At 35.4% G+C, this 24635-nt stretch overlaps 1 protein-coding gene across 1 annotated transcript in view; it reads right to left on the bottom strand.

Annotated features, from left to right (window-relative positions):
- Positions 1 to 24410, bottom strand: part of LOC107713286 (small conductance calcium-activated potassium channel protein 2-like) — a 37649-nt gene extending 13239 nt beyond the window's left edge. Inside the window, exons 1-6 of the mRNA XM_016518741.1 lie at positions 23436 to 24410; positions 21315 to 21410; positions 7104 to 7249; positions 6070 to 6211; positions 5885 to 5995; positions 4367 to 4494 (exon numbers count right to left, since the gene is read on the bottom strand). Of these exons, the coding sequence (XP_016374227.1) occupies positions 4367 to 4494; positions 5885 to 5995; positions 6070 to 6211; positions 7104 to 7249; positions 21315 to 21410; positions 23436 to 24221 (1409 nt within the window). The 5' untranslated portion in view covers positions 24222 to 24410. The remainder of the gene's footprint in view (positions 1 to 4366; positions 4495 to 5884; positions 5996 to 6069; positions 6212 to 7103; positions 7250 to 21314; positions 21411 to 23435) is intronic.
- Between the last annotated feature and the right edge of the window lie 225 nt (positions 24411 to 24635).

Below are 24635 nucleotides of genomic sequence, written 5' to 3'. Positions count from 1 at the left end.
AGAACTAATGCATGATAAGAACAGCCTCGATCAGTGGAAATCGATCCTAGCCATCCTCATTATGCAAAACCGCATGCATTCAGTGTTAAAGGACACACACCAGAGCCATTAGTGAAGACTGAGCCAACTGGGAAGTTTCAGATTTGGCCTGTGACGGCGGTTTCCTGTCTTTATGGGTTTGGAACGGGGCCAGGCGCTCTTTAAACATAAAGGAAATTGAACAGAATCAGGGGGAGTGAATCAAAGTAGAATACAGAAAACCACAGGCCTGTTAAGACGGGCGCACACACCTGACTTGTATTGGCCGTATTGACGCTCACATATAGTCTTAATGAAGGCATGTGAACACATATACAACCATAAAAACACAAGAACACACACTAATGGTTTTACAGAGAGCCGGGAGCGATTTGACCATTAATCTGCGGTGTCATGTGTGTGAGCAGTAGCCTGTGGTTTATGCGTCCTGACTGAACATTAGCCCACTCGCCTGTATTCCCAACACTGCTGCTGCAAGCAATCTCAAGACTGTTTTCTTTCAGCTATGTGTCTATAAAAAGAGCCAGGACATTGTGTGATTTTACCCTCAGCATTATTAGCGGTGTTGTATCTCGCAAACTGCAGCCCGACGGCATCTGATTCCATTTTGTGGCAAAAGTGAAACAGAGCAGACGACTCAGAAGTTTGAATACATTGTCTCGATCATTATCAACTTTACATAATGAATCAAGGTGATTGAGTGGTGAGGAAAAACAGATTTTTAGTTCTCCTGAAGAAAAGTTTTCACTACCGTGATGCAAGGATGTTCTGAGTGGTTGCTAGAGGTTTCAGTGTGATTGCAGGGTGATTGTCGGGTGGTTCTGTGTGGTTTCTAGGGTCTACCTGGTGGTTGCTAGGATCTAAATGGAGGTTGCTTGGGCATTCTGGGGGTGTTTAGGACATTCTAGGTCATTACTGGGTGGTTCTGTGAGGTTGCTAGGATTTATCTGGTGGTTGCTAGGAGTTCTAGGGGTTGTTAGGTGATTCTGAGTGGTTGCTGAGTGGTGATGCATGGTTGCTAGGGTCTACATGGTGGTTGCTTGTGGTTCTGAGTGGTTGCTAGGGTCTAAATGATAGTTGCTACGGCATTGTGGGGGTTGTTAGGACATTCTAGGTCATTACTGGGTGGTTCTCTGTGGTTTCTAGTGTCCGTCTGGTGGTTGCTGGATGGTGTTGTGTGGTTTCTAAGGTGTACATGGTGGATGCTAGTGGTTTCTAGGTGGTTAGTGGGTTGTTCTTTGTGGTTGTGAAGGTCTAAATGTGTGGTGTCTGTGTGGTCTCTAGGGTCTATCCGGTGGTTGCTTGGAGTTCTAGGGGTTGCTAGGTGGTTCTGAGTGGTTGCTAGGTGGTACTGTGCAGTTGCTAGGGTGTACATGGTGGTTGCTAGTGGTTATGGGTGGTTTCTAGGTGATACTGTGCAGTTGCTAGGGTGTACATGGTTGTTGCTAGTGGATCTGGGTGGTTTCTAATTGGTTGGTGGGCTGTTCTGTGTGGTTGTCATGGTCTAAATGGTAGTTGCTATGGGGTTGCAGAGGCATTCTGGGGGTTGCTAGGACATTCTAGGTGTTTGCTGGGTTTGTTCTGTGGTTGCTAGAGATTATAAGGGGTTGTTAGGACATTGCGAAGTCCAATCCGGGGAGTTAAGAGATTGTAAAGTGACTGCTATGACATTCTGGGTAGTTAGGATGATGTTGCTAGGTGGCTGGTAGGACATTCTGAGTGGCTGCTAGGGTATTTGGTGTGATTGCTAGGTGGTTCCTGTGGGTTCGGGCTGGTTGCTAGGGTATTCTGGTGGTTGCTAAGACATTCTAGGTGACTGGTGGGTGGTTCTACTTGGTGGTTGCAAGAAATTCTGGGAGGTTGCTAGGGTGTTCTGCATTGCTGCTACAACATTAAGGTGGTTGCTTAGTGGGTTGTCTGGCAAACACCAACGATGAAACATAGATGCAGAACAAAATGAAGGGAATTCAAATGCGATAAATGTTTTCTGCAAATTCTTGTGCAGATTTTTATCAGTGTTTCGATTTAGCTAATTATTCTGAAAGAACATCTTTCAATAATGAATATTTGTTTTTATGAGCATGGTTGATTTAGCTAATTATAAAAGAGCAGTGCGAGACAAAATAAACAGAAGGCATTCAATACTCTCATCTAATTGCATGAAATGTGTCTCCTTCAGCTCAAAATCACGACCATACATTTCAAAGCTTAACAGGATAAATAAATGTTATGGCTGAAAAAAGATTTAATGATTGCTTTATAGCTAGCATTAAACTGGACACGCTAATGTCACAGAGCAGATGAAAAGTGGGACAGAGTGATGAATAATCTTTAAATGAAGAGAGAAAGGAAGAGAGAGTCTGACAGAAGCCTAAAATGAAAGGCGGTGAAACTCGTCCCCTGACACCTTCATGAATAGTGAAGCAGGAGTAAAGGACAATAGGATGTGCTCTCCGCATCCGTCATGGTTTCCAGTTGCTTCAGAGATGCTCCTTATTCAATATTAGCTTACACGGTCCACAATTACAGCGTTAGCCATGGACTTCAAAGCCGTTTCACTGCTTTCATACTGTTGCTTTGAGATATACACACTACCTGAATTCAGTTCAGTTTAATTACAGTATTTCCTTAGGTCTTGTTGAAGATTATTTTAACCTTTTTCCAGGCTTTTGGTAGAGCGCTTTTTGAATTATGATATGCTTTTGAAAACAGTTTTGTACTTAACTCAACAATTAAACGGATAGACACCCAAAAAAGAAAATTCTGTCATCATTTACTCACCCTCATGTTGTTCCAAGTTGAGTGAATCATCCCTTTAAAGCTTTTCAACCAGTTTTTTACAATTACAATTATTATGATGATATGGTATTGACAGGATATTGAAATTCTGTCTAATACAGCCAAGGTAATAATAATTATAATTATTTTCATGGTCGATAGCTGATACATGCTGATATTAAAAATTACAAAGTATTTTGTCTAAATAAATCAAACAAAATACTTAAAACTAGTATCTTTATTATAATGTACAATATGAACATTAGATATTCATTTTGAGATTTCTTGAAGATTACATAGAACAGTGTTATTAAATCACAGGTGGTTTTAAAAAGTAACTTTAAAGTAAGGGTATTTTTCACTAAATTTAATACAATAACAGATGATAACCTGATAAAGTGAATGGATACATTTATTCGGCAAGGATGCATTAAATTGATCAAAAGTGACAGTAAAGACACTTACAATGTTACAAAAGATTTCTATCCCAAATAAATGCTGCTCTTTTGAATGTTTTATTCATAAAGGAATCCTGAAAATGTATCACCGTTTTCACGAAATAGTAAGCATTGATAATACCAAATGTTTCTTGATCAGCAAATCAGCATATTAGAATGAATTCTGAAGGATCATGTGACACTGAAGACTGGAGTAATGATGCTGAACATTCAGCTTTGATCACAGAATAAACCACATTTTAAAATATATCCAAATAGAAATAATATTTATAATAATATTTTGTGAAATAATAATATTTCTTAATATTAACACACAACTTATTCTCATTAAAAGACAAAAATAGCAGTAGATAAAATCCGTTAGGTGTAAAAAAAACTTTAAATTTCTATGTGAATGATAGAATTCAGTTAGAGTTCAGAATGATTTTTTTTTCTTTCCATTAATGGGCATCTCAACCATTTAGTGGAGGCTTATAATACAAGGTTTGAAATGTTTCCTGTAATGTTTTACATTGTATTGCTGAGAAAAGTGTGTTTTGTCTGTGGTAAAGTTTCATGATAAAGAGCTTTATAACCCAACAACAAATAGCCTCAATTTCGAGCCAGTATCTCTGAGAGTAGCTGAAAATAAAACATGGTTAAGAAACTACAAACCCAGAGGGTTTCAGCTGAAATTAGGTGGGTTTATAACCATTTTGCCTTTTGGGTTTCCCAAATAATCAGTCACTGGAAGAGAGTGACATTTACAGGGCACTTACGTCCTCTTTTAGATGGCCCATAAATACCAAGAGTGAGAGTGATGGGGAAAAAGCAAGTGTCCTCAATAGTGCCTTACTGAGGGCTGAATTAACTCTATAAATGGAAGAACAGAGCGTCAATACAATGAGCGATACTAAATATCTCAGATCACCAAAACAAATGTGGTACAAATGGATTTACCCGTTCAAACACAACAAAAATGAATCCATCATCAGCGGCTTCTACCCTGGGCTACAGGTGTCAAACAATTCAGAGCTCAAAGCATTCTGAAACACAGACACACACATAAAGGGTGCGAGAAGTCCTGACAGGTCTCCAGAGGTCTGACTTACTGGTGGATGGCTTGAAGAAACTTGCGTTGATGTTTCCTGACTTTGGCGTGGTCCATCTTCCTCACCAGCTTGGTGTTTTTATAAATGAGCCACGTCTCCCTGAGAACATTAGCAGCTGTGTTTTTCACCTGTGGGAGAGTTAGCATTGTAGCATTCAGTGCTTAGGTCTGCTGAAGCGTCCTGAGCCCCAATGATTTAACGTGGCTTACTTGGTTTGCATAATAAGTTTTAGGCCCTGTCCACACGAACGCGGTTATTTTTAAAACCGCAGCTTTTTCTATGCGGTTTGGCCGTTCGTCCACACGCAAACGCAGCACCAGTTCACTGAAACCGAACATTTTTGAAAACGCCTGCCAGGGTGAAGATTTTCAAAAACTCCGGTTCTTGCAGTGTTATCGTGTAGACAGCGAAACCGGAGATTTTGGCTTGTGACGTCGGAGCCCGCACTGTTATCTCCGCCTACTGGAAACTTTTTCAGGCTTCTGATTGGCCAACATGGCTTTACGGTTGAGATTATATCGCCACCTGTTGGCTTGGCATGCTCATGACAGTGCTTCACAGCATGCGTTTGCATTTTCATGTGAACGGAGATTTTTTTTTTAAACCGGAAGAAGGAAAAACTCTTCATATTTATAAAAAACGTTTATAAAAATACCCGTGGACGTGTGGACATGGCCTTAGAATAGCGAAACCTTGGGATATGTACTGAAAAGGTACATCTGGAAAAAGGGGGGTCGTCTTATAATCAGGGTCGTCTTATATTCGGGCCAATACGGTAGCTTGCTAATTATTGCTAAAATATGTGACGATTCAAGTCGGTTGAGATGTTAAACGAATCGCGATACAATTGGGGGTGGGGGTTTATATGAATGCATCTCTGAGGGAAACTGATTGTCTTTAGAAAAGTTTAGATGGTATTTTCTTTTCATCATGCCTCTGTTTAATGCATATTAAAGTAGTGTTCATAAGCGCAGTGCTGCTTTGGAAACACTGTATCGCTGCTGTTCCATAAGCACCACCAGGCTGCTGAAAATTGAGCAGACACTGTCGCACTGTATAGAGTTTGGTGTTAGCATGTTGCAGAGCATTAGCATTAAGCCTCTGTTAACGTAATTGGCTAATCTTAAAAGAATATACTTCGTTTATGTGACAAAGCTTATCTGGCTAACCAAGTAAGCCATGCTTGAAGAACGAAAGCTAGAATATCTAGCCTATTTTTTTTACATGTCCAGCCTATTTCTCACATTTCTGTCAGGCCAACGTCGTAACTGTTTTTAACTTTATTATATGTAATCTTCCTCTCAAAAAACAGAATTTTGTGTATTCGGGTTTCAAAATAATGTTTTGGAAGCAGGGTGTCCCGTTAATAAATTCACACATTTTGTTTATATTTAACAGATGCACATTATTTTCCACTTTGCATAAGCTGGGTATTATTTTCACAGGTTTGCAGGGATTAAAAACAAACGGTGACATACGACGCCACAAGACTCACTTGATTTAGGAGTTCAGACTTACCCTTTTTGTCAGCTGGGTGTCCATCATAAAGTTATGTACATGTTTTTCGGCTTTGGTTAATTCCAGTTTTTTTGCGACCACAGCGACCACCAAAGCAGTGCATCCGGCTCCCTGACAAAACAAACAACTGCCTTAAGTATTCAATCGAAAACAAACTCTATGTTACGCTGAGATACGGCACTTACCATAATGCCGGTGAGGAGACAGACTCCTTTCCCACAGTATGTATTGGGGACCATATCCCCATATCCAATGGTTAGAAAAGTTATTGAGATCAACCACATGGCTCCAAGGAAATTGCTGGTTACATCCATGTTGTCATGGTATCTAGTAAGGGTAAAATGACATTAGAAAAACAAATACAATTACTTTACACTCATCTATGGCTTAATTGTAAGTCAATCAATCAGCCATGAAAATTGTGCTAATTTGTCTCACATTATACATTTAAGTAGTGCTCGCTCCACTGCAGTAGTTGGACGTGCTGTTGTTGCTGTAAGCTATTACTTAATTGGCTAATTGAGGGATCTAGCTGAGTTGGGACACAATTGACTCGCTTTCCAAACCTATTTAACTGCTGTTTAAAAGCTCACAGAGGCCCTCCAGGTCTGCAACGTGAAAGATTTGATACTCTAGAGGGTTCAACAGCTTAAGAGAAAGGCACAGTATCTTTGTTTTCTCTGAAATGATGCATTTTTGATACTTAGAGCTCCGTTTCTAGAAAATGTACTTCTGTACAATTGTATATAATTAAAAATTGATCTAATTGTGTGCGTGTGTTGATCTTATTTACTGAAACAAATCACCTAGTAAACTGTGAATTACCACAAAATGAATTTACGAAAAAAAAATTTTTAAAATAATATTAAAATGTTTAATATAATATATGCACTAATATATATATATATATATATATATATACACATATATTTTCTAAAAAAACTCACATAGTAATTGTGAGTTACCAAAACATGAATTCATTATAACTGTGATATAATATAATATAATATAATATATACACTTAAACATATATTCTAAAATGTATGTATACATTTTCTAAAAAAAACTCACATAGTAACTGTGAATTACCAAAACATGAATTCATGAAAATTGTATGATTTAAAAAATATATAATGCAATAAAATTATATATATATATATATATACATTCTTTAAAAAAAAATAATTTATTTTTATAACTGTTTTACTGTTAAAATCACACTTTAAATGCCGCCGTCCACGTGAAGGTGTAGTTGCCCGGGATGGGGTGTATGGCGCACACCAAGATCTCCAGACAGATGAAGAAGATGCGCTCGTAGGTCATGGCTATCCTCCAGTCGTCTGCAGCGTTGTCCACCATGAACAGCTATCCGGAGGGAAAAAAACCAGAATTTTTTTTAAATAAAATAAATATAAATATTTTTTTGATATAAAATAAAAACTAAAATGTATTTAAATAATACATTATTTTCTTAAATAATATTTTTGAGAATTTATTCTGTTCACTAGCTGTAATTTCAACCTCGGCCTGTCAGCTTCTGGCAAGGTGCATTGCTCAAAGGCTTCTCTCACGTGCCAGATACAGCCAGGTTTCTCTCCAACTGACTGGTGGGCTCTGGAGCCGCATTGCTTTTTTCTGCTCTTGCTACATAGAAAATTTGTAACTGTAAGAAACTCTCTCACTTCATACATTACTATAACATTAAAAGTTAAAATTAATAACGGAGCCCAAGCTATTTAACTCAAATGAATTCAATTTCTATTTAAATTCAGATATGATAATAAACACTCAAATAAAATGTATGTGGTGTACAAACATTTAATGTATAAAAAATTTTTTTTTTAAATGTAAACATTTTTGCAGTTTTTATAACAACTTTCTAATAATATATACTGTAAAAATGATTTTTCAAAGTTGTAAATAAAACAAAGTTTATTAGAGTACAGGTTTTAAAAGAAAATCCTAATTCAGTCTTCTACTTTAAAATCTTATGTTCAATTCAATGAGTTTTTAATTGTGAAATTTACTATCAGTTTTCAAATAAAAAAAAATCTACTCCAATTTATTGCTGAAATATAAAATACAATTATAAAATATAAATAAAATATTATAAAAAATGGTTTATTCAGTCATATTTATTCAAACATACTTGTCATTAAATTAAATAACAGAAATTGAAAGCAGCGACTTTGTTTCTTATAAGTAAAGCAAAACGCTTATTTAAATTATAGGAGGCGTGCTACAAATAATGTTTACTGAAGTTTTGTTTGCATCAACAGAAAACAGCACAGGCTAAAAGATCGATCTTGGGATTTAGGAATCGATATCAATTCATCAAAACGCGGATTGATTGAAACAGGTTTCAACCCAGCACTTGAATGAACTACTCATCCCATAGCTCACTGAAAAATCATGTAAATTATTCAGAAACAACAGTAAAATATCAATAGTCACTTATTGATTTTCTTCTATAAAAACAATACATTTTAAGTTTACAGAAGAATATTCAGATATAAAAAAGATGGTTCTTTAAAGGTTCTTTACATGCAGTAATGGTTTTATTTAGAACCATAGCATTCTGAAGAACCCTTTCATGCTGCAATGGTTCTTTGTGTTAGAGTTTAGGGTTCTTTATTCCCGCCCTTTTGTTTTTCAAATCTGTAACTGACAAAGCACCTCATAGTGATTTTCTGGAGTTCAGTGATCCAACTACAGACTGTCAACACACTCTCAACAGGTAAATGATTTTATTCTTAAATTTAAATACAAATGTAACTTTAAAATGTAAAATTGTAACTGGTTTCCAAACAAACATGTTCTTATCTTTTTTTTTTGTTTTGATTTTGGTCACATATAAGTGTGTGCAGCTCTGCTAAGCTGTGGAAACTTCTCTCCTCTTCTCCACAAAGTAAATAAAAGAGACCATGAATTTATAATTCACACCCAGTCACAAAAAAATAATAAAACTATCCCATGACTTTATATCACTTTTTTCTTTTAAAGGGGTCATATGATGCTTTGTGCTTTTCAGATGCTACACCCTCATCATCTGCAGAGAGAAACTGCCCTTCAATCACATCAAAGATAGCGATTAACTTAAAGGCATCAAAGAGGATTGTGAAGATGTTTCACTGGAGCTTGGTCTTCAATACACTATTTTATGTTATATTTTGTTTTACTTCTTTAAGCATTTATTTATGTTCAATGTCCATTGTCATTCATTAATGTATTATACTAATAACTGTTGTTAGAACATTTCTGCTATTGTTACAAGCCGAAGAACCCTTTTCTGGTACTGTTTAGAACCATTTTTCTTAAGTGTACAAATATGTAAGCGGTTTGAGAGTGTAGGGAAACCCTTTTCATTTGAGTGCTATTAATGTGCTTTCTGTTTCCATAGCAACAGCGACATCTCTGATTGGTCAAGGTCTTTTCAGCATTATGGGTAGTGTAGTTCTTCACTAGGAATTCTTAAAAACGAAGTTGAAATCACACTGATTTTGATACAGTAGGCTTGTCTTGAGGCGTGAAAGGTTTATAAATGTTGCTGTTAAAAATCGACTTCTCTGTGGAGATAATGAATGAGATTTTACTTCCGGAAGCCGTCTGTTGTGCTCAAGCGTCAGATCTCTGCCCTCCCAAACGCTCTGTGCCGATCAGCTGCGGTTTCTTCTGTGCATTCAATCACCTCAAGGTACCGACAGCCAACATCAGCGTGAGATATTTCACCAGAGCGGTGCAGTCAGCACAATTCAAAGGCTTCTGCTGACAGACTTTATCCAACGAGACTGTGGCTATCTGATACGAGACGAGGTGCAAATGATAAACCTCTGATCCGATATGTGAAACGGCTTTCCTGCCTTCTTACAGCACAGGGTTATTTCACGAGTAATGGGTTTATGCGGCGCATAACCGAATTATTCTTTAATATGACTCTCGCTTGAGGTTTTGAGATGCTGCTTCAGTGCTGTCCTGTGGTTTTCTCCTCATGTAGTAGCACACGTATAAAACCTAAACGTTTAGACAGTTCAATCACATTTATGGTCAGTTATCTACTCTCCACAGTATCCGGATCATATGGCTGACAAAGATGCAGATGTTTGAATAAATCAAATGACATGAAACCTGGCAGAGGATAGATGGAAATGTTATAATATAAACCATCACGCTGCCAAATAACCTTGATTTAGACTGAGTTCCTAATCTCTAAATTCATCATTAAGAAAAACAGCTCCACTTCTGGAGGCAAATGAGATTAATAACCCAGATCATATATTCAGTGATAATGCATTAAAACATTAAGTAAATCTGAGTGCTGCTTGACCGTACAAAAATATGTTGAAGTGACTTCCAGTGCATTGCTACGCTGTTGCTAAAGGCTTCTGAGTAGTTATTAGCACAAGGCTGTGCTGTTGCTACCATAGATATGTATTCGTAGATTCCACATTCCACACGTCGACGCGTCTGCCATCTTAGAACGGTCACAGTGTCGTCACTCACAGTACAGATCAATTTTTCCAAGATGCCACAACATTGCATAGCCTCTGGTTTAAAAACCTCCAAGATTTAAATTCCTGAAGAAACAGACTAACCATTCAAAGGTGAGAATATGCTCAAATAAATATAATAATTGCTTGCTTGCATAATTGCTCATTTTTGTTTAGGCTCATTATGCACTAATATGACAATATATAAAATAAACAGCAATATTTACCTAGATTATATTTACTAAAATACTTTAATATAAGAAAAAAAAACTATTTAAATATTGCTGTTTATTTTATGTATTATCATATTGGTGCATAAAGGGCCTAAATTAAAATGATTAAACATTATTCTTCTTTAGTGAAAAACCTTTACAGTATTAAACTAAATTTTTACAGCATTCTACTTTTTTTACTAGATGAAATTATAGATTACCTGATTGGGGAAAAAAATGCAAATACATAAATATTGAGATACTGAATATCATAAATAGGCAGAAAAATATTGGGATTGAAAAATTTTGAGCTATTTTGCAAAGCCTTGCTTAATTTTTTTTATAATACTTTAGAATTTAAACTTATATATTTAATTTTGTTTTTATAGCAAAAACAGCATTAGTCATTATGTATGATTAATTTACAGTACATCCGTTTCAAATCAATATCAATTCAGAACTAAATTCAATGAATTGCTTATGTTATATTTAAATTGTTCATGTGTCATTTTTCATATATTAAAGTGATTAGATTATAGATTTGTTATATTGGTCCATAAAAGGCCTACCTTTAAAAAAAAACATTAATTATCATAATTTTTTATTAGTGAAAAACTTTAACTAAACTTTTAAATTTTTACTTTTTACAGTAAATATACTAAATGCACTTGGCTTCAAGTTGTTGATTATGGTTTAACTGACTGAATATTTTTAAGTCATTTTATAGCAAAAACATAAATATTGAGATATTAAATATATATATATATATATATTGAACTATTTTACAAAGCCTTAGTATGAGCAATAATTAATGGTAATATTAATGCTTGCTTTGCAATCATCACTACAAATGAATTACAAAGAATTTTAGTCAAATGGATTGGTATTTTCTGTTTTTTTTTTTATTTTCTGAGCACTAAATTTCTTCAATGACAATTATTTTAAGGTATGACAATTGTTAAAATTATTTTTCAGAATGTTTATATAATATATAGACTATGTATTTTTATTTTTTTTATGTAATTTTTTTTATGTAATTTATGAAATTTTTATACATTTTATGTAATTTATTTCGTTTTATAGCAAAATTAGCATTATATATGTAAAGTTAGATTCATCAGTTCATTATCAAAGCTGTCCATTTCAGTGCATCATGTATATGTACATATTATCATATGTGTCATATTAGTGCATAAAGAGCCTAAATTAAAATGATTAAATATCATTCTTCATTATTTAACTACATTTTTATAGTATTTTACTTTTTTACATTAAATATATTAAATGTACCTAAAAGTTAAAATGATGGTTTTACCTGATTGAAAAAAAGGTTTTAAGTTTTAGAAATTATAGAATTAATATTATTTAATTATAGAAAATACATACATTTTTAGATAGTGACACTGAAATATTGAGCTATTTTGCCCAACCTTGTTTAAGCAATAATAATTAATGGTGATAGTAATGATTTCTTTAGCAACCATCACTATAAATCTTGAATCATTTGGACAGAAAATAAATCCTTCATTCCTCAAAGATTTTAGAAGGGGTTTTTTTTTAGACAAAAGACTGTAATGACAAAATAAACATTTCCATTTTAGACCCTTGTAATACCACCTACACATGTTAGTCACATGAATCATACGACCTCAAAATATGACACTAATCCGTCATATTCATACGACGCACATGCAAACACAAATCACATACTCCTACAACATATTCTAATTCAAACACATCCCAAAAAAAACATCAAAAACATGGGATTCTCCCAAAAATAAAATCAGGCCTCACGGGTAAAATAATCAAATCTACTCATTCCCGTCTACACTGACTCATGACAGAAATCGTAAGACCAGAAGAAAGGGAGATTTTAGAGCAGATAAGACACATCAAGTGTCCTAAAAGGCCTGACAATTGCCAGAGATGCTGTAACATTAACCAGCCCGTCTGTTAGTTTAGGCTGTTGTTCGACTTTCCGTGCGAGTGTAACTTAGACAGCGAAATACAAGCTGCCTTTCCGAACGGTGACAGACGCTATCTTACTCAAAGCTTAGCAACAACAACAACCACCAACAAACCACATAGCCTGCACAAAGGATGATAAGCATGAAGCTTTAATTTTGTGTATATGAGCAAAACATGTCACGAAAGCACCGCTTTCAACTTACTAGCTTCAAAACGGAGCAATTAAACATTTAGAATGGGTTAGGTAAGGAAACCTACTTGGTAGGTAAAACCAATTATGGTAATGGATGACCTGCAATACAATACTCGAGGGTGCTTCACCTTCAAGCATCCAATATTCCTACCGAGTGCTTGAGCGGGTAGTTATGGGAAAATGCTGAATTTGACAACAGAGGGGAAGGTGCACGTGTAATGGCCTGGTTACAACAGCTAAGGGTCGTACCTGATAACCTCAACAAGTCCGAGAGCATGACTGCTGCAACTCATTCAACCAAGACAAAGCAGAAGTGCAAAATATAGATAAAAATCATTCTAAAAATGTGACCCTGGAGCACAAAACCAGTCTTAAGTCGCTTGGGTATATTTTTTGCAACAGCCAAAAAACCACTGTATGGGTCAAAATTATCGATTTTTCTTTTATGCCAAAAATCATTAGGATATTAAGTAAAGATCATGGTCCATGAAGATATTTTGGTAACACTTTACTTGAAGGGGTGTGCATAAGACTGACATGACACCTTCATAATCATGACATGACACATGTCATGAATATGAAGGAGGTTTTATGCATGTTTATGACAACTGTCTTTAAGTGTCATTCGCTCAGTTATGTCATTTTTAATGCAAATATGACATTATTTGACCTAACCCTAACCTAACCCTACCCCTACCCTTACTCCTAACCATAGCCCATAACAAAGACATCTCAAACAATGTCATCAACTTGTTTCATTAAAACACAGACAACATGCCTTGCTTATTTTTAAACAACTATTTAAAAAAAAATTTTTTCTTGTTGTATTGGTTTTTAAATCCCCCTTTTAAGTAATAAATAACAATTATTTCAAGAAATTTGAATATTTTAAATTATTGAAAATTATTGTTGTTTATAATGTTATGTTTAAAATTATAATTACTGATATAATTAATTTTCTATGAATAAATTACAGTACAGAAATAGAAATTGTATGGCTGAACTGAACAATTTAATCTTTAAAATATGTAATAAACATTATAAATTGATTACGTTTTTTGACTCATCAATATTCAGAATTTTTCTCAAGTCTATTAATGTTACAGCTACATTTGGCGCACACTGTAAAAAAAAATCCGTAAAATGTACGGAAGAAACATAGTTATTTCAACAAAAAAACATCCAATTTGAAATGTAATGCAGGGAATTCTGGGAATGTCAATTTACGGTTATTCACTGTAAATTATACGGTCTTTTTCACTTCCAAAAAACGGTATACTACCGTAAAATGAATGTCCAATACAGTTTTTCACTGTATATAACCCTTTTAACAGGTTTTTACTGTAGCATTTTTACAGTCTTTTACCGTTAAATTCACGGTCATTTTTTACAGTGCATATAAATGGCTATATCAAAGAGTGCAGGTAGATTTGCAGTAGTAGCTCCATCACCCCCGGCCTCCTCATTAGAGAGCTCAGCCCGAATGATGGATGCAAGGCTGACTTTGGCAGAGCGTGCATTAATGAAAACCGCAATAAAATACGGCCTAAACTGATCAGCGCAACACAAGGTCGATGGCTCTTCTGAAGCAGCCACACTCACTGTTGCTTTACCAGACCTGAACTCTGGTAAAACACTGCGACAATACAGTAATCTATCAAACACGTGTCCGTATAAAGGGGGCTCGCTGCTTTGTGCTCCTGTTTTCGCCTCGCGTCGCCTTGACAAGTGCAATGACAAAAGGTTGTCTGTCTTTGTGCTCTCCGTCTGTCTAGTAGGCAGCAGGGATTGGTTACTGGTTTCAGAAGAGCTCAATATAACTAATGGAGCATGGCTCAATATTTAATCTGTATAATGTAGAGAATGGGAACATATATCTTGTCGCTAAGAAAAGAAATTGCTCAATCTCATTAGAGAATTAGGTAGAGAGGTTCAGCCCAATTACAAATTAATGCAATGGTTAATTTATGATATCAAAGTGGGTCCTAAGAGGCCACTTTGCTAAGTAAATCCTCAGTTGTATAGGTTGCTTTCAGCTTTCACGTTTCTTTGAAGGAGGACCAGCATGCTTTCAGAGTTTGCATTTGTGTAATTGAACGCCGCCAAAAAAGAATGACAGCTGTTGTATTATTACGTTAACTGTAACCTAATTTAACTCTTTTCTCTAGCAATTTAAATTAAACATACATGAAATAAAATAATAAAACATTAAAGCCAACGGTTGTCACATATGAAATTAATTCAAGTAGTAAAACAACCTAGTTTAATTTGACAACATCTATAATGTAACTTATCTCAGAGAAAAAAACTGTGACCACTTTAATTCTCTTCTCTAGTGATTTAGATGCAAAATTAAATTAAATTAAATTAAATTTTTAATAATGTTTAATAATTCCCTGGTTTACCTAAACATTTTACTACTATTCTTTGTAATGTTTTGTAGAAGGAATAGAATATACAATTCCTTAATATTTACATTGCTATTTCTGTACTGTAATTTATTCATAGAAAATTCATTATATCAGAAATTATCATTTTAAACAACATTATAAACAAAAATAATTTCAAATATTCAAATTTCTTGAAATAATTGCTATATATTACTTAAAAGGGGGATTCAAAAACCAATACAAGAAGAAAATACTATTCAAAAATATATCTGATAGAATATCTAAATTACAGTGTAGATATTCTTTATCAAAGTTAAGATTCTGCCACGCCCCACTAAAACGGCTCGCATTAAAGCATGTCAGCATATTCTGGTACACCAAATACACAAAATATTGATCTTTAAAAATGCATCATATGACAATATGCATCATAATTTCAAATATTTGAAATTATCTGAAATTATTTTTGTTTATAATGTTTAAAATGATAATTTCTGATATAATGAATTCTCTATGAATAAATTACAGTACAGAAATAGAAATTTAAATATTAAGGAATTGTATATTATATTCCTTTTACAAAAACATTGCAAAGAATAGTAGTAAAATGTTTTGGTAAACCAGGGAAGAGTGAAAATTTAAATTGAAAAAAGTCATAACTGACAATTATTTTTATAATATTCTGTCTGAAATGATGATATCTTTCTATTCTAATTTTCTATAGACTAAATGCGCTAGAAATGAAATGAAATTACTGTTGATCCTATCCCTTTCCATTTTTTTGCACACTAAATTTCTTCAAATGACAATTATTTAAAGATATTTTAATATGTGAAATTATGTGAAATTAGTTTTATAATGTTTTGTCTAAAATTATAACATAGAATTTTCTAAGAGCTAAATTACAGTATAGATGCTGTAGCAATTTAACAAATTAAATGAAAATGATCAAGGAATTGTAGATTCTATTCCTTCTACTAAAACATTATAGAATAGTAGTAACATGTTTTGGTAAATCAGGGAAGAATTAAAAGATGTTTTTTCAACTGACAATTATTTTAAGATATTTAAAATATGTGAAATTATTGATATTTTTATAATGTTCTGTCTAAAATTACAACACCTTAGAATTTTCTCTGAGCTAAATTACAATATAGATGATCCAGTAATTTAAACAATTAGATTAAGCTAAATTAAATATTAAATTAAATTAAATTAAATTAAAGCCAGCAGACATAGATTTCTGCTTAGACTTAGATTAACATCTTTTATTTGAATCTTATAATCTCTATACTGTAATCCAGCTCAGTGAAAACTCAGGGGTCAGTGGTGAGGGATATACGTGACACTCGGCAGTCGTCTCAGGTAGAGTTAGTTGTCACAGAAAAAGGCAGTTCACATCCTTTATAGTGCATCAGCACTGCTCGCTTGCGCTCATCACCCGTCTCTGCCCTATACATGCACTGACATTATCAAGTGTTAGACATCCCATAATACAGGCGATCTGTGGTTCAACTGCAGCTAACAACCATATTGTTAACTGATAAATTGCTGGTACAAAAATTGCCAACTGATAAGCTGCTGGTACAAATGAAGGTTATTGGTTAAAAAAATGAAATACTTATGTTTCGTATCAATATGGCGATGATGTGCATGCATTTGTAATGCGTAGGGCCCCCGCCTGGTCCCTTCAGAGAGGCACATTTCTCTGGTAAAGCATTCCTATGATTGATGTCCCTCAGAGACTTGTGGGCCCTAAATATTACAGAGAGCGCAACTGGCTCATGAATGCATGCCGTTATAATTCAACAGTGTGAAAAGTAATAAAACTGCTCAGGCATTTATGGTTGCAGAGCCAAGGCTCTTAATGGCTTTTTTTTGGGGGGGGGGAGGGGGAATTTGCATGCATATTACAAAACAGTGATGTTGTTTCATGTACATGCAGATATGTACAAACCCATGTGTGTTTCCATATACTGTACTGTCACAATTTTATGTTGTAATTTGATTTAATTTCTAAAACATCTGATCAACAATAATGCACGCTTATTTGTATGCAGAGCAGAAGCATTACTGTATTAAAGTGACAGTACACCCAAAAATGACATTTTTGTCATAATTGATGTGTTTAAATCCATATTTTGCATTCAAGATTAAAGTTTTATCTGTGCATGCATTGCCTGAGGGAACTGAACTCATGAGCTTGGTGTTGCAGGCACCATCTATTACTTTTTGTGCTTTCTGAGGAGACATTTGTGCTTGTGGGCCCTAAATATTACAGAGAGCGCAACTGGCTCATGAATGCATGCCGTTATAATTCAACAGTGTGAAAAGTAATAAAACTGCTCAGGCATTTATGGTTGCAGAGCCAAGGCTCTTAATGGCTTTTTTTTGGGGGGGGGGAGGGGGAATTTGCATGCATATTACAAAACAGTGATGTTGTTTCATGTACATGCAGATATGTACAAACCCATGTGTGTTTCCATATACTGTACTGTCACAATTTTATGTTGTAATTTGATTTAATTTCTAAAACATCTGATCAACAATAATGCACGCTTATTTGTATGCAGAGCAGAAGCATTATTGTATTAAAGTGACAGTACACCCAAAAATGACATTTTTGTCATAATTGATGTGTTTTAAATCCATATTTTGCATTCAAGATTAAAGTTTTATCTGTGCATGCATTGCCTGAGGGAACTGAACTCATGAGCTTGGTGTTGCAGGCACCATCTATTACTTTTTGTGCTTTCTGAGGAGACATTTGTGGAGTTTGGCACAAGCTGTGTAAATCATCTAAAGCCACTGTATGGAAAAGAGCAGCTTGAACATTCTGTCAAACCTCTCTTTTTGTGGTTTACAGAAAAAATTAAATAATAATGGGGATAGAACATCATAAATAAAGTGCATAAAGGTTGATTTTTATTAGATTTTTTTATTTTAGATGTATTGATTTATTGTTTAATACATTTTCATTTTAATTTAACTGTATACATTTTTAATTTATAATTTTCCCAGGCCTGCAAATCACAATTTTAAAATTGAAATTTTCTATGACCATTGGAGCCCTGAAAGAATGAATATGAAAGAAAGAAAGAACAAGAAAGAAGTGGAATAAATCAATAAATCTTTGATGCTACATTTCTCCGGCTGTTAAGAGTGATAGTAAATAATGACAGAATTTTCATTTCTGCTGACTATTTCTTTTTTAACACAGAGACACAAGATCCTATCTAGTGAGTTGAAAAGGTCCAGCTTTTTCATCAGTGCAACAGAGGTCATCGGTCACCAGAATGTTTTATATCTAAGGCAGATTGTCTGGTTTTGTTATCATCAGATTGCACGGTTTCTCATTCCTCTGCTATGCCAACAACACCTAATTGCCTTCACCTCAATGGCCACACTGAGGAAATCTCAACAAGGCTCTTTGACATCTCTGCTGGATGGCTGTTCATCAGCTGTGCTCTTGGCAAGGCTGAGTACCTAAATTCAAAGTTTCTTCCATCCCTGTTGAAGGTCATTTTTTTTCGTCTTCTTGTTTTGTCTGCCATTGCATCGAAAACCCTGGAGTCATACTGGATCACGCCACAGAAACCAGCTGATTGAGCAACATCACAAGTCAAATTTAAGAATGCTTCATAATTCATGTGGCCTTCTGCAGCTTTAGTCATTGTCAACTACATTACGGCAAATGACTCACTACTGGTTTGACTTTAGCGCAACGCAACCTTTTACAATAATTCACTCTGTGGAACACACACAAAGATATTCTGAAGAATGTTAATGCTGTTCTTTTCCAATTAAAGTGAATTGGGTTGGATGATGCGACACTCCAAAAATGACAAAAAGAGCCAATAAAGCACCACAAAAGTAGTCCATATGACTTCTGTCAAATCTTATGTCAAACCTGGTGTGATTTGTCTTGATGCACAAATTTCCAGTATACACACACACACACACACACACAACTAAGCTTTGATAGTAGTTGTATTACACATGTTTTACATATACATGTTTTGTTCTACAAAATAAAGTCATATAGGTTTGGAAGTATATGAAGGTGTGAAAATGAAATGGTCATTTTCAGCCCAAAATGTTGCTGCAAACTTAAACAGGTGACTAATAAAAAAACGACTAATCTTATTTCCCCTTCATTCTGACCACACACACTATTAACTAATGTCTCCGTGCTGCCAAAAGCACTACGATCTTGTTGGCACTATGTACTTACTGGCAGTACAAGCTTATTGGCGCTCCTTGGCCTTATCCTTGATTTATATATTTTGCTATTAACGCAAGTATTAGTCAAACCTAAAATATCCACTTTTGTATGATAGCATAAGCCAAGAAAATACATTTTCTCATTAGCTGGTCCGGTGATTTTGCCTACAGCTGTCTAAAGCAATGCCTTTAACCTTTGACAAGGTGGGAAATTCAGATTTGTTATTTGGTCAAAATGAAAATATAAATGGGCAATTTCCAAAAAACTTAGACCTAATTCTTCACAGAATTAAACAGTACATTGTACCAAGAAAATTAGTTTTTTCTTAAATTACACAATTTATTTAAATACTGGTGTGTAAAATAGGCAAACATGCATATATAATTATTTTTTAAGAAAAACATATTATTTTAGGTAAAAAAAAAAGCTGAAATTAGGCTTTTACAGCCATGAAATTCAAAACCCAGGCAATATCCTTGACTGCTAAATGTATGTAAATCAATGTGAAATTGACATGTCCCTCTGTGATTAAATCCTTTGGACTAATCTGTCCATCCCACAAGAAAATAACAGTCATATTTCCCTACTGGAAAAGCCACACATGGTTTCACTTAATAATAAGCCTGTCTGATTCAACTTGAATGAGATGTTTGTCTCTATTTGCAAGTTAAATTAAATAATAATAAATTAATATATAAATAAATGAAGAAAAAAAAACATTTTACAGATTCCTGTACACTTTTTGACAACTAGGTTACACTCTAAAAAATGCTGGGTTAAATACAACCCAGCGCTGGGTAAAATATGGACAAACCCAGCGATTGGGTTGTTTTGACCCAGCATTTGGGTTACTACCCATAAGGTTGGGTTAAACGCTGGGTTTGTCTATATTTTACCCAGCACTGGGTTGTATTTAACCCAACATTTTTAGAGTGTAGACTTTAAAAACCATTTTATACATAATGTACATAAAAAGTGATTTCTGTTACATAAATTACTATTTAGTTCATTTAAGATTTTATTACTTAATTTGATATTAATTAATTTGCTTATTAATTTAATAAGGCTTGCAAATCACAGTTCACTGAAATGTTCTGGTTTTCTATGACCATGGGAACCCTGAAAGAATGAATATGAAAGTGAAGTGGAGAAGTGGAATAAATCAAATAAATCTTTGAAGCTACATTTCTTTGGCTGCAGAGTATTTTAAGAAACATCATGAAGACTGTTCAGAAATGTACAGGATTTCATCCTGGCCAACACAAGCTAAAAGGCATCTTTTGCATTACAATGGAGATATGGATGCTGAATTGTATATAATTCACCAGTAATACCGTAATACAACAATTCACTGATGCAAGGTCATAGGACTGAGTGCTTTCCAAGTATTATAACCATCAAGTCAAGTTCTTTCTCTCAACAAATAAGGGCAAAATCTGCCTTAAGTGCAGATTTGGACACTTACTAATACCAATATAGAGACATTGTACAGAAAGCCTCCATACTTAATCTATAAACTACATTTATGTTGAGAACTGCAAGTCCGAGTCATGCTCTAATAGATTTCTGTAATGATTTTATGAAGATTAAAAAATACTCAAAGTAAGTCCAAGCTTATTAGGAAAAATGTCCATTCAACTTAGTCTTGTCTATTCAACTGGCTAATAAGCTGTGAACGGCTACTGTTAAACCAGGTCAACGAGTCACTGACAGGATTTCATGGCATGATTCGGTTAAGCCGGTGAGAAACGGAGAGGATTCAGTGCTATTGAAGATAATCCGATTGTAATTCTATGGTAATGGGTATCATTTCAAGCACAATGTGTTGAGCATTAGTCTGGAGGAGAGAATGTGTTTAAAACTCGCTGATTCTTACGACAGCAGAACCTTCTGCGAAAAAGCACCAAAATTAACATGACAGTAAAGTGAAGACACAGTAAACAGCTCTGAGTTACCTGGATTTCCCTGGCATGATATATGATAATCAACCCAAGAAGAATGATTGTAGAAAGGCTTATCAGGCATTTTAGGGCTAAAGAATACAGTGACTCCTGAAAAAAAAAGGAGAAAAGGACAAATTCAGCTCATTATGGATTAGTCGGTTTAAACATACACAACAATTGCAAAACGATTAAACCTATAAAAAATATTATTGCAACACATTACTGTTTTATATTAATGATTCAGAGACTTTTGTGAGTGTTTGGATTAAGTTACACCTTCCTGAAAATATCACAACATAAGCACTAATGCAAGCACATCGGAGACCATTACATAATTTAAGTGAAATTTGACTAACCTTCCATGTGGCAACATATTTACCTTCATTTTCAACATACTGTATTGACAAAACAATATGTCATTTTTAAGACACACTATGATTGATTTTCCTGGCGTTACTCTTACAGGGGAGACACGTGTGGGGATGTGTTGCTCGGATTGCACTATTAAAGTCATTCTGAAGCAGATAAACAGGTGCTTTTTGTTCACAGATCAACCATCTAACATAGTTTTACAATAAATCGAGAAAATATGAATGTTGTCAATTGGAATCTCTGTGGCAAAATGAATTGCAGTAATGCATATCCTCTTTGGGACTTTTAGAGGCATCAATTATTTATATTACTGTGATTATTTAATTATTTTAAAGTACTTATAGAAATAATAATACATTTATGCACAAATAACACAATTATGGTTCAATATTCTACAGAAAGTCCAAGAAGAAGAGTGTACAATTGACTCTAAAAGTGATGACAGGCTAGACTTATTACAGCAAAAGATATTTAATAATTACTAACTCAATTTGAGTTTCTAAGACTAAGAGTTTCAAATAGATTAATGTATAACAGTTAGTTCCGGTAATTTGATTGGTCGAGCTTCCCAATAGGGCCTAGTGGTGCTATTTATTATAACAACATTAGGAAGTTTCACTGTTTGCCTGCGCTGTAAAAAATTATCGTGATTTTAACAGTAAAAGACTGTAAAAATACTACAGTAAAAACACGTTAACTGTTTAACAGTAAGTTTCCATACTATAAACGGTGAATAATTATGATTACATTTAATATAATTTACAGTGAAATACTGTTAAAATTACAGAAGTGAAAAAGAACAAGTCATTGTGTAATTTACAGTGAAAAACCGTAAACTGACACTATCAGAATTCCCTGCATGACACTTCTTTTATCTTTTTTTAGGTTTTATCTTACATCTAATGTTGTTAAATGAATGTTTATTGCATTGTTTCAGTATAATATGTTACCATGATGGTGTTTAGTGTTTTGTGTGAATGACACTGTGCACCTTCTACATATATACAGAAGTATTTCCCTCCTCAGCTTATGGAAAAGCTGTTTGTGATGAGCTTTCATCATGTGACTTTCTCATCACCACCTGTTTTTGGTGATTGTCAGTGCATTTCAATGGCACAAAACTGATATTAGTACTTCAGTGGGTTGGTATATTAACATTATATCAGTTAATGAAATACGTTTTTTTACTGTAAATTTAAGTTAAGTCTGTAAAACCTAAAATGATGGCACCATACATTTTACAGTAAAGTTCTGGCAACCACAGCTGCTGGTATTTTACTGTAAACGTTACCGATTTTATTTTATTATTGTTGTTTTTACAGCGTGTGTTTGCTTCATTCCAGTGTTTTCTTTCGCAAACAGAAGCAGAGTTGTGTAATTTTGCATTCATTAATATTAATTATGTGTTTATTGAGCTGTTTAAATATAATTTCACCCGCGGTCAAATCACAGAACTCCTGCTTGTGTGATAGTGCTTGAATATGCCGTTCATAAAAAAACATAAATTGTAAATAAAGTTTAAGATTTTTTGTTATATTGGAACAATTTTACGTTGCTAAACAATTCCAGAGAGGAAAACTGACGAAGCAACGCGTCTTCCAGTAAACGTGACCTTGCCACAGTTTTTCATTCATCCATCCGAACCGCGCACTTCCCAAACTTGCAGTTTTCCCCCTCGCTCGCCAGCAGGCAGACTGGACTTAATTAATTCTGACCTATGTGGGGGGACCTGCAGGATTTGGGGACTATTAGGTTACGCACCTTTCCGTAGGCTCCCCACGAGAGTTCAGTTTCAATGACCATCACCACGATGCCAAACATCCCAAAGATGAGCGCGTAGTCGCTCAGACGCTTTCTTTTCTCAAACAGGGCCCTCCTGTGCCCAAGCTTCTGTCCAATGTTCTGGTTCTTCTTTTTGCCCGATTTGCTGCCGCTGTGGCTACATCCACCCCCTCCACCTCCGCCTCCTCCTCCCCCGTCCCCCGCCGAGTAAGGCATGAGGGTGGTGGAGTTGTTCTCCGGCTTGGAGGCGAGCGTGTCGGACGCGTCCGCCGCAGAGACGGGCTGCAGCGGCTGGGACTCCGAATCAAACTCGTGCAGGTTTCTGCGGGACGAGCTCAAGTTGCTGAGCGGCCGCATCACGCCGCCGTTGTATCTGCAGCTGCTCATGGCTATTTGGGTGTAAGAGTTACTCTCTCGGTGGCTGCTGGCCAGACTGCCCCGAATTTGCTGCCGGTTGAGATCGCGATGAGGATGATGATGGTGGTGATGATGTCTGGATGAACTACCATGACTAGAGGGCGTGAACTCGCTGTACTGAGCGCCTTGCCTGGTTGAAGATGAGACGGACGGTGTCCTTAAAGTTCCCAGCGGCGTCCCGTGCAAAGGCTGGCTTTTTCTGGCATCCTCGCAGGTGGAGGAGCTGTTGCAGGTGCAGTGCCTGATGGAGCGCTCTTCCTCCCGTCCGCAGTAGTGCTGCTGGTGCTGCTTATAGTGCTGCTGCTGCTCTGGATAGAAATCGTTCTGCAACTGCAATGGGGTTTCCATCTCAGAGCTGCTGTTTAAAGCAGAGCCCCGTGCATTGCCCTACCGAGGGGGCGTTGTGATGAGTAACGGAGGATAAAAGCTGGCGCGAGGTTGGACCCACCTCGGCTTCTGTAGAAGCGCGAGCGCGCTCCCGATTGGCCGAGGGACCCAAAACAACTGGGCTGACGTCACGCGAGGAAGGTGGCAACATGCGGTTCAAATGTGCAGCATTCACAACTCACTGTTTACTCAAGATCTTATAGGTCTTTGACTTGTAAGGCATAATATTTATGGTGGTTGCTATATGAATGCGTGTTTCACAATACATTTATTTGGATTTCTTTTTAAATGTAAATTAAATGCATATAGAAATTGTAAAGATTTTTTAGAGGGTTTTGTTAAAAATTATGTTACACCATCAAAATCTGTCAACAA

The sequence above is a fragment of the Sinocyclocheilus rhinocerous genome, unplaced genomic scaffold (genome assembly GCF_001515625.1).
Source record: "Sinocyclocheilus rhinocerous isolate Xijiao unplaced genomic scaffold, SAMN03320098_v1.1 scaffold688, whole genome shotgun sequence".
NCBI lineage: Eukaryota > Metazoa > Chordata > Actinopteri > Cypriniformes > Cyprinidae > Sinocyclocheilus > Sinocyclocheilus rhinocerous.
The sequence above is the reverse complement of the archived record's forward strand: the minus strand, read 5'-3'. Positions and strand labels throughout refer to the sequence as shown.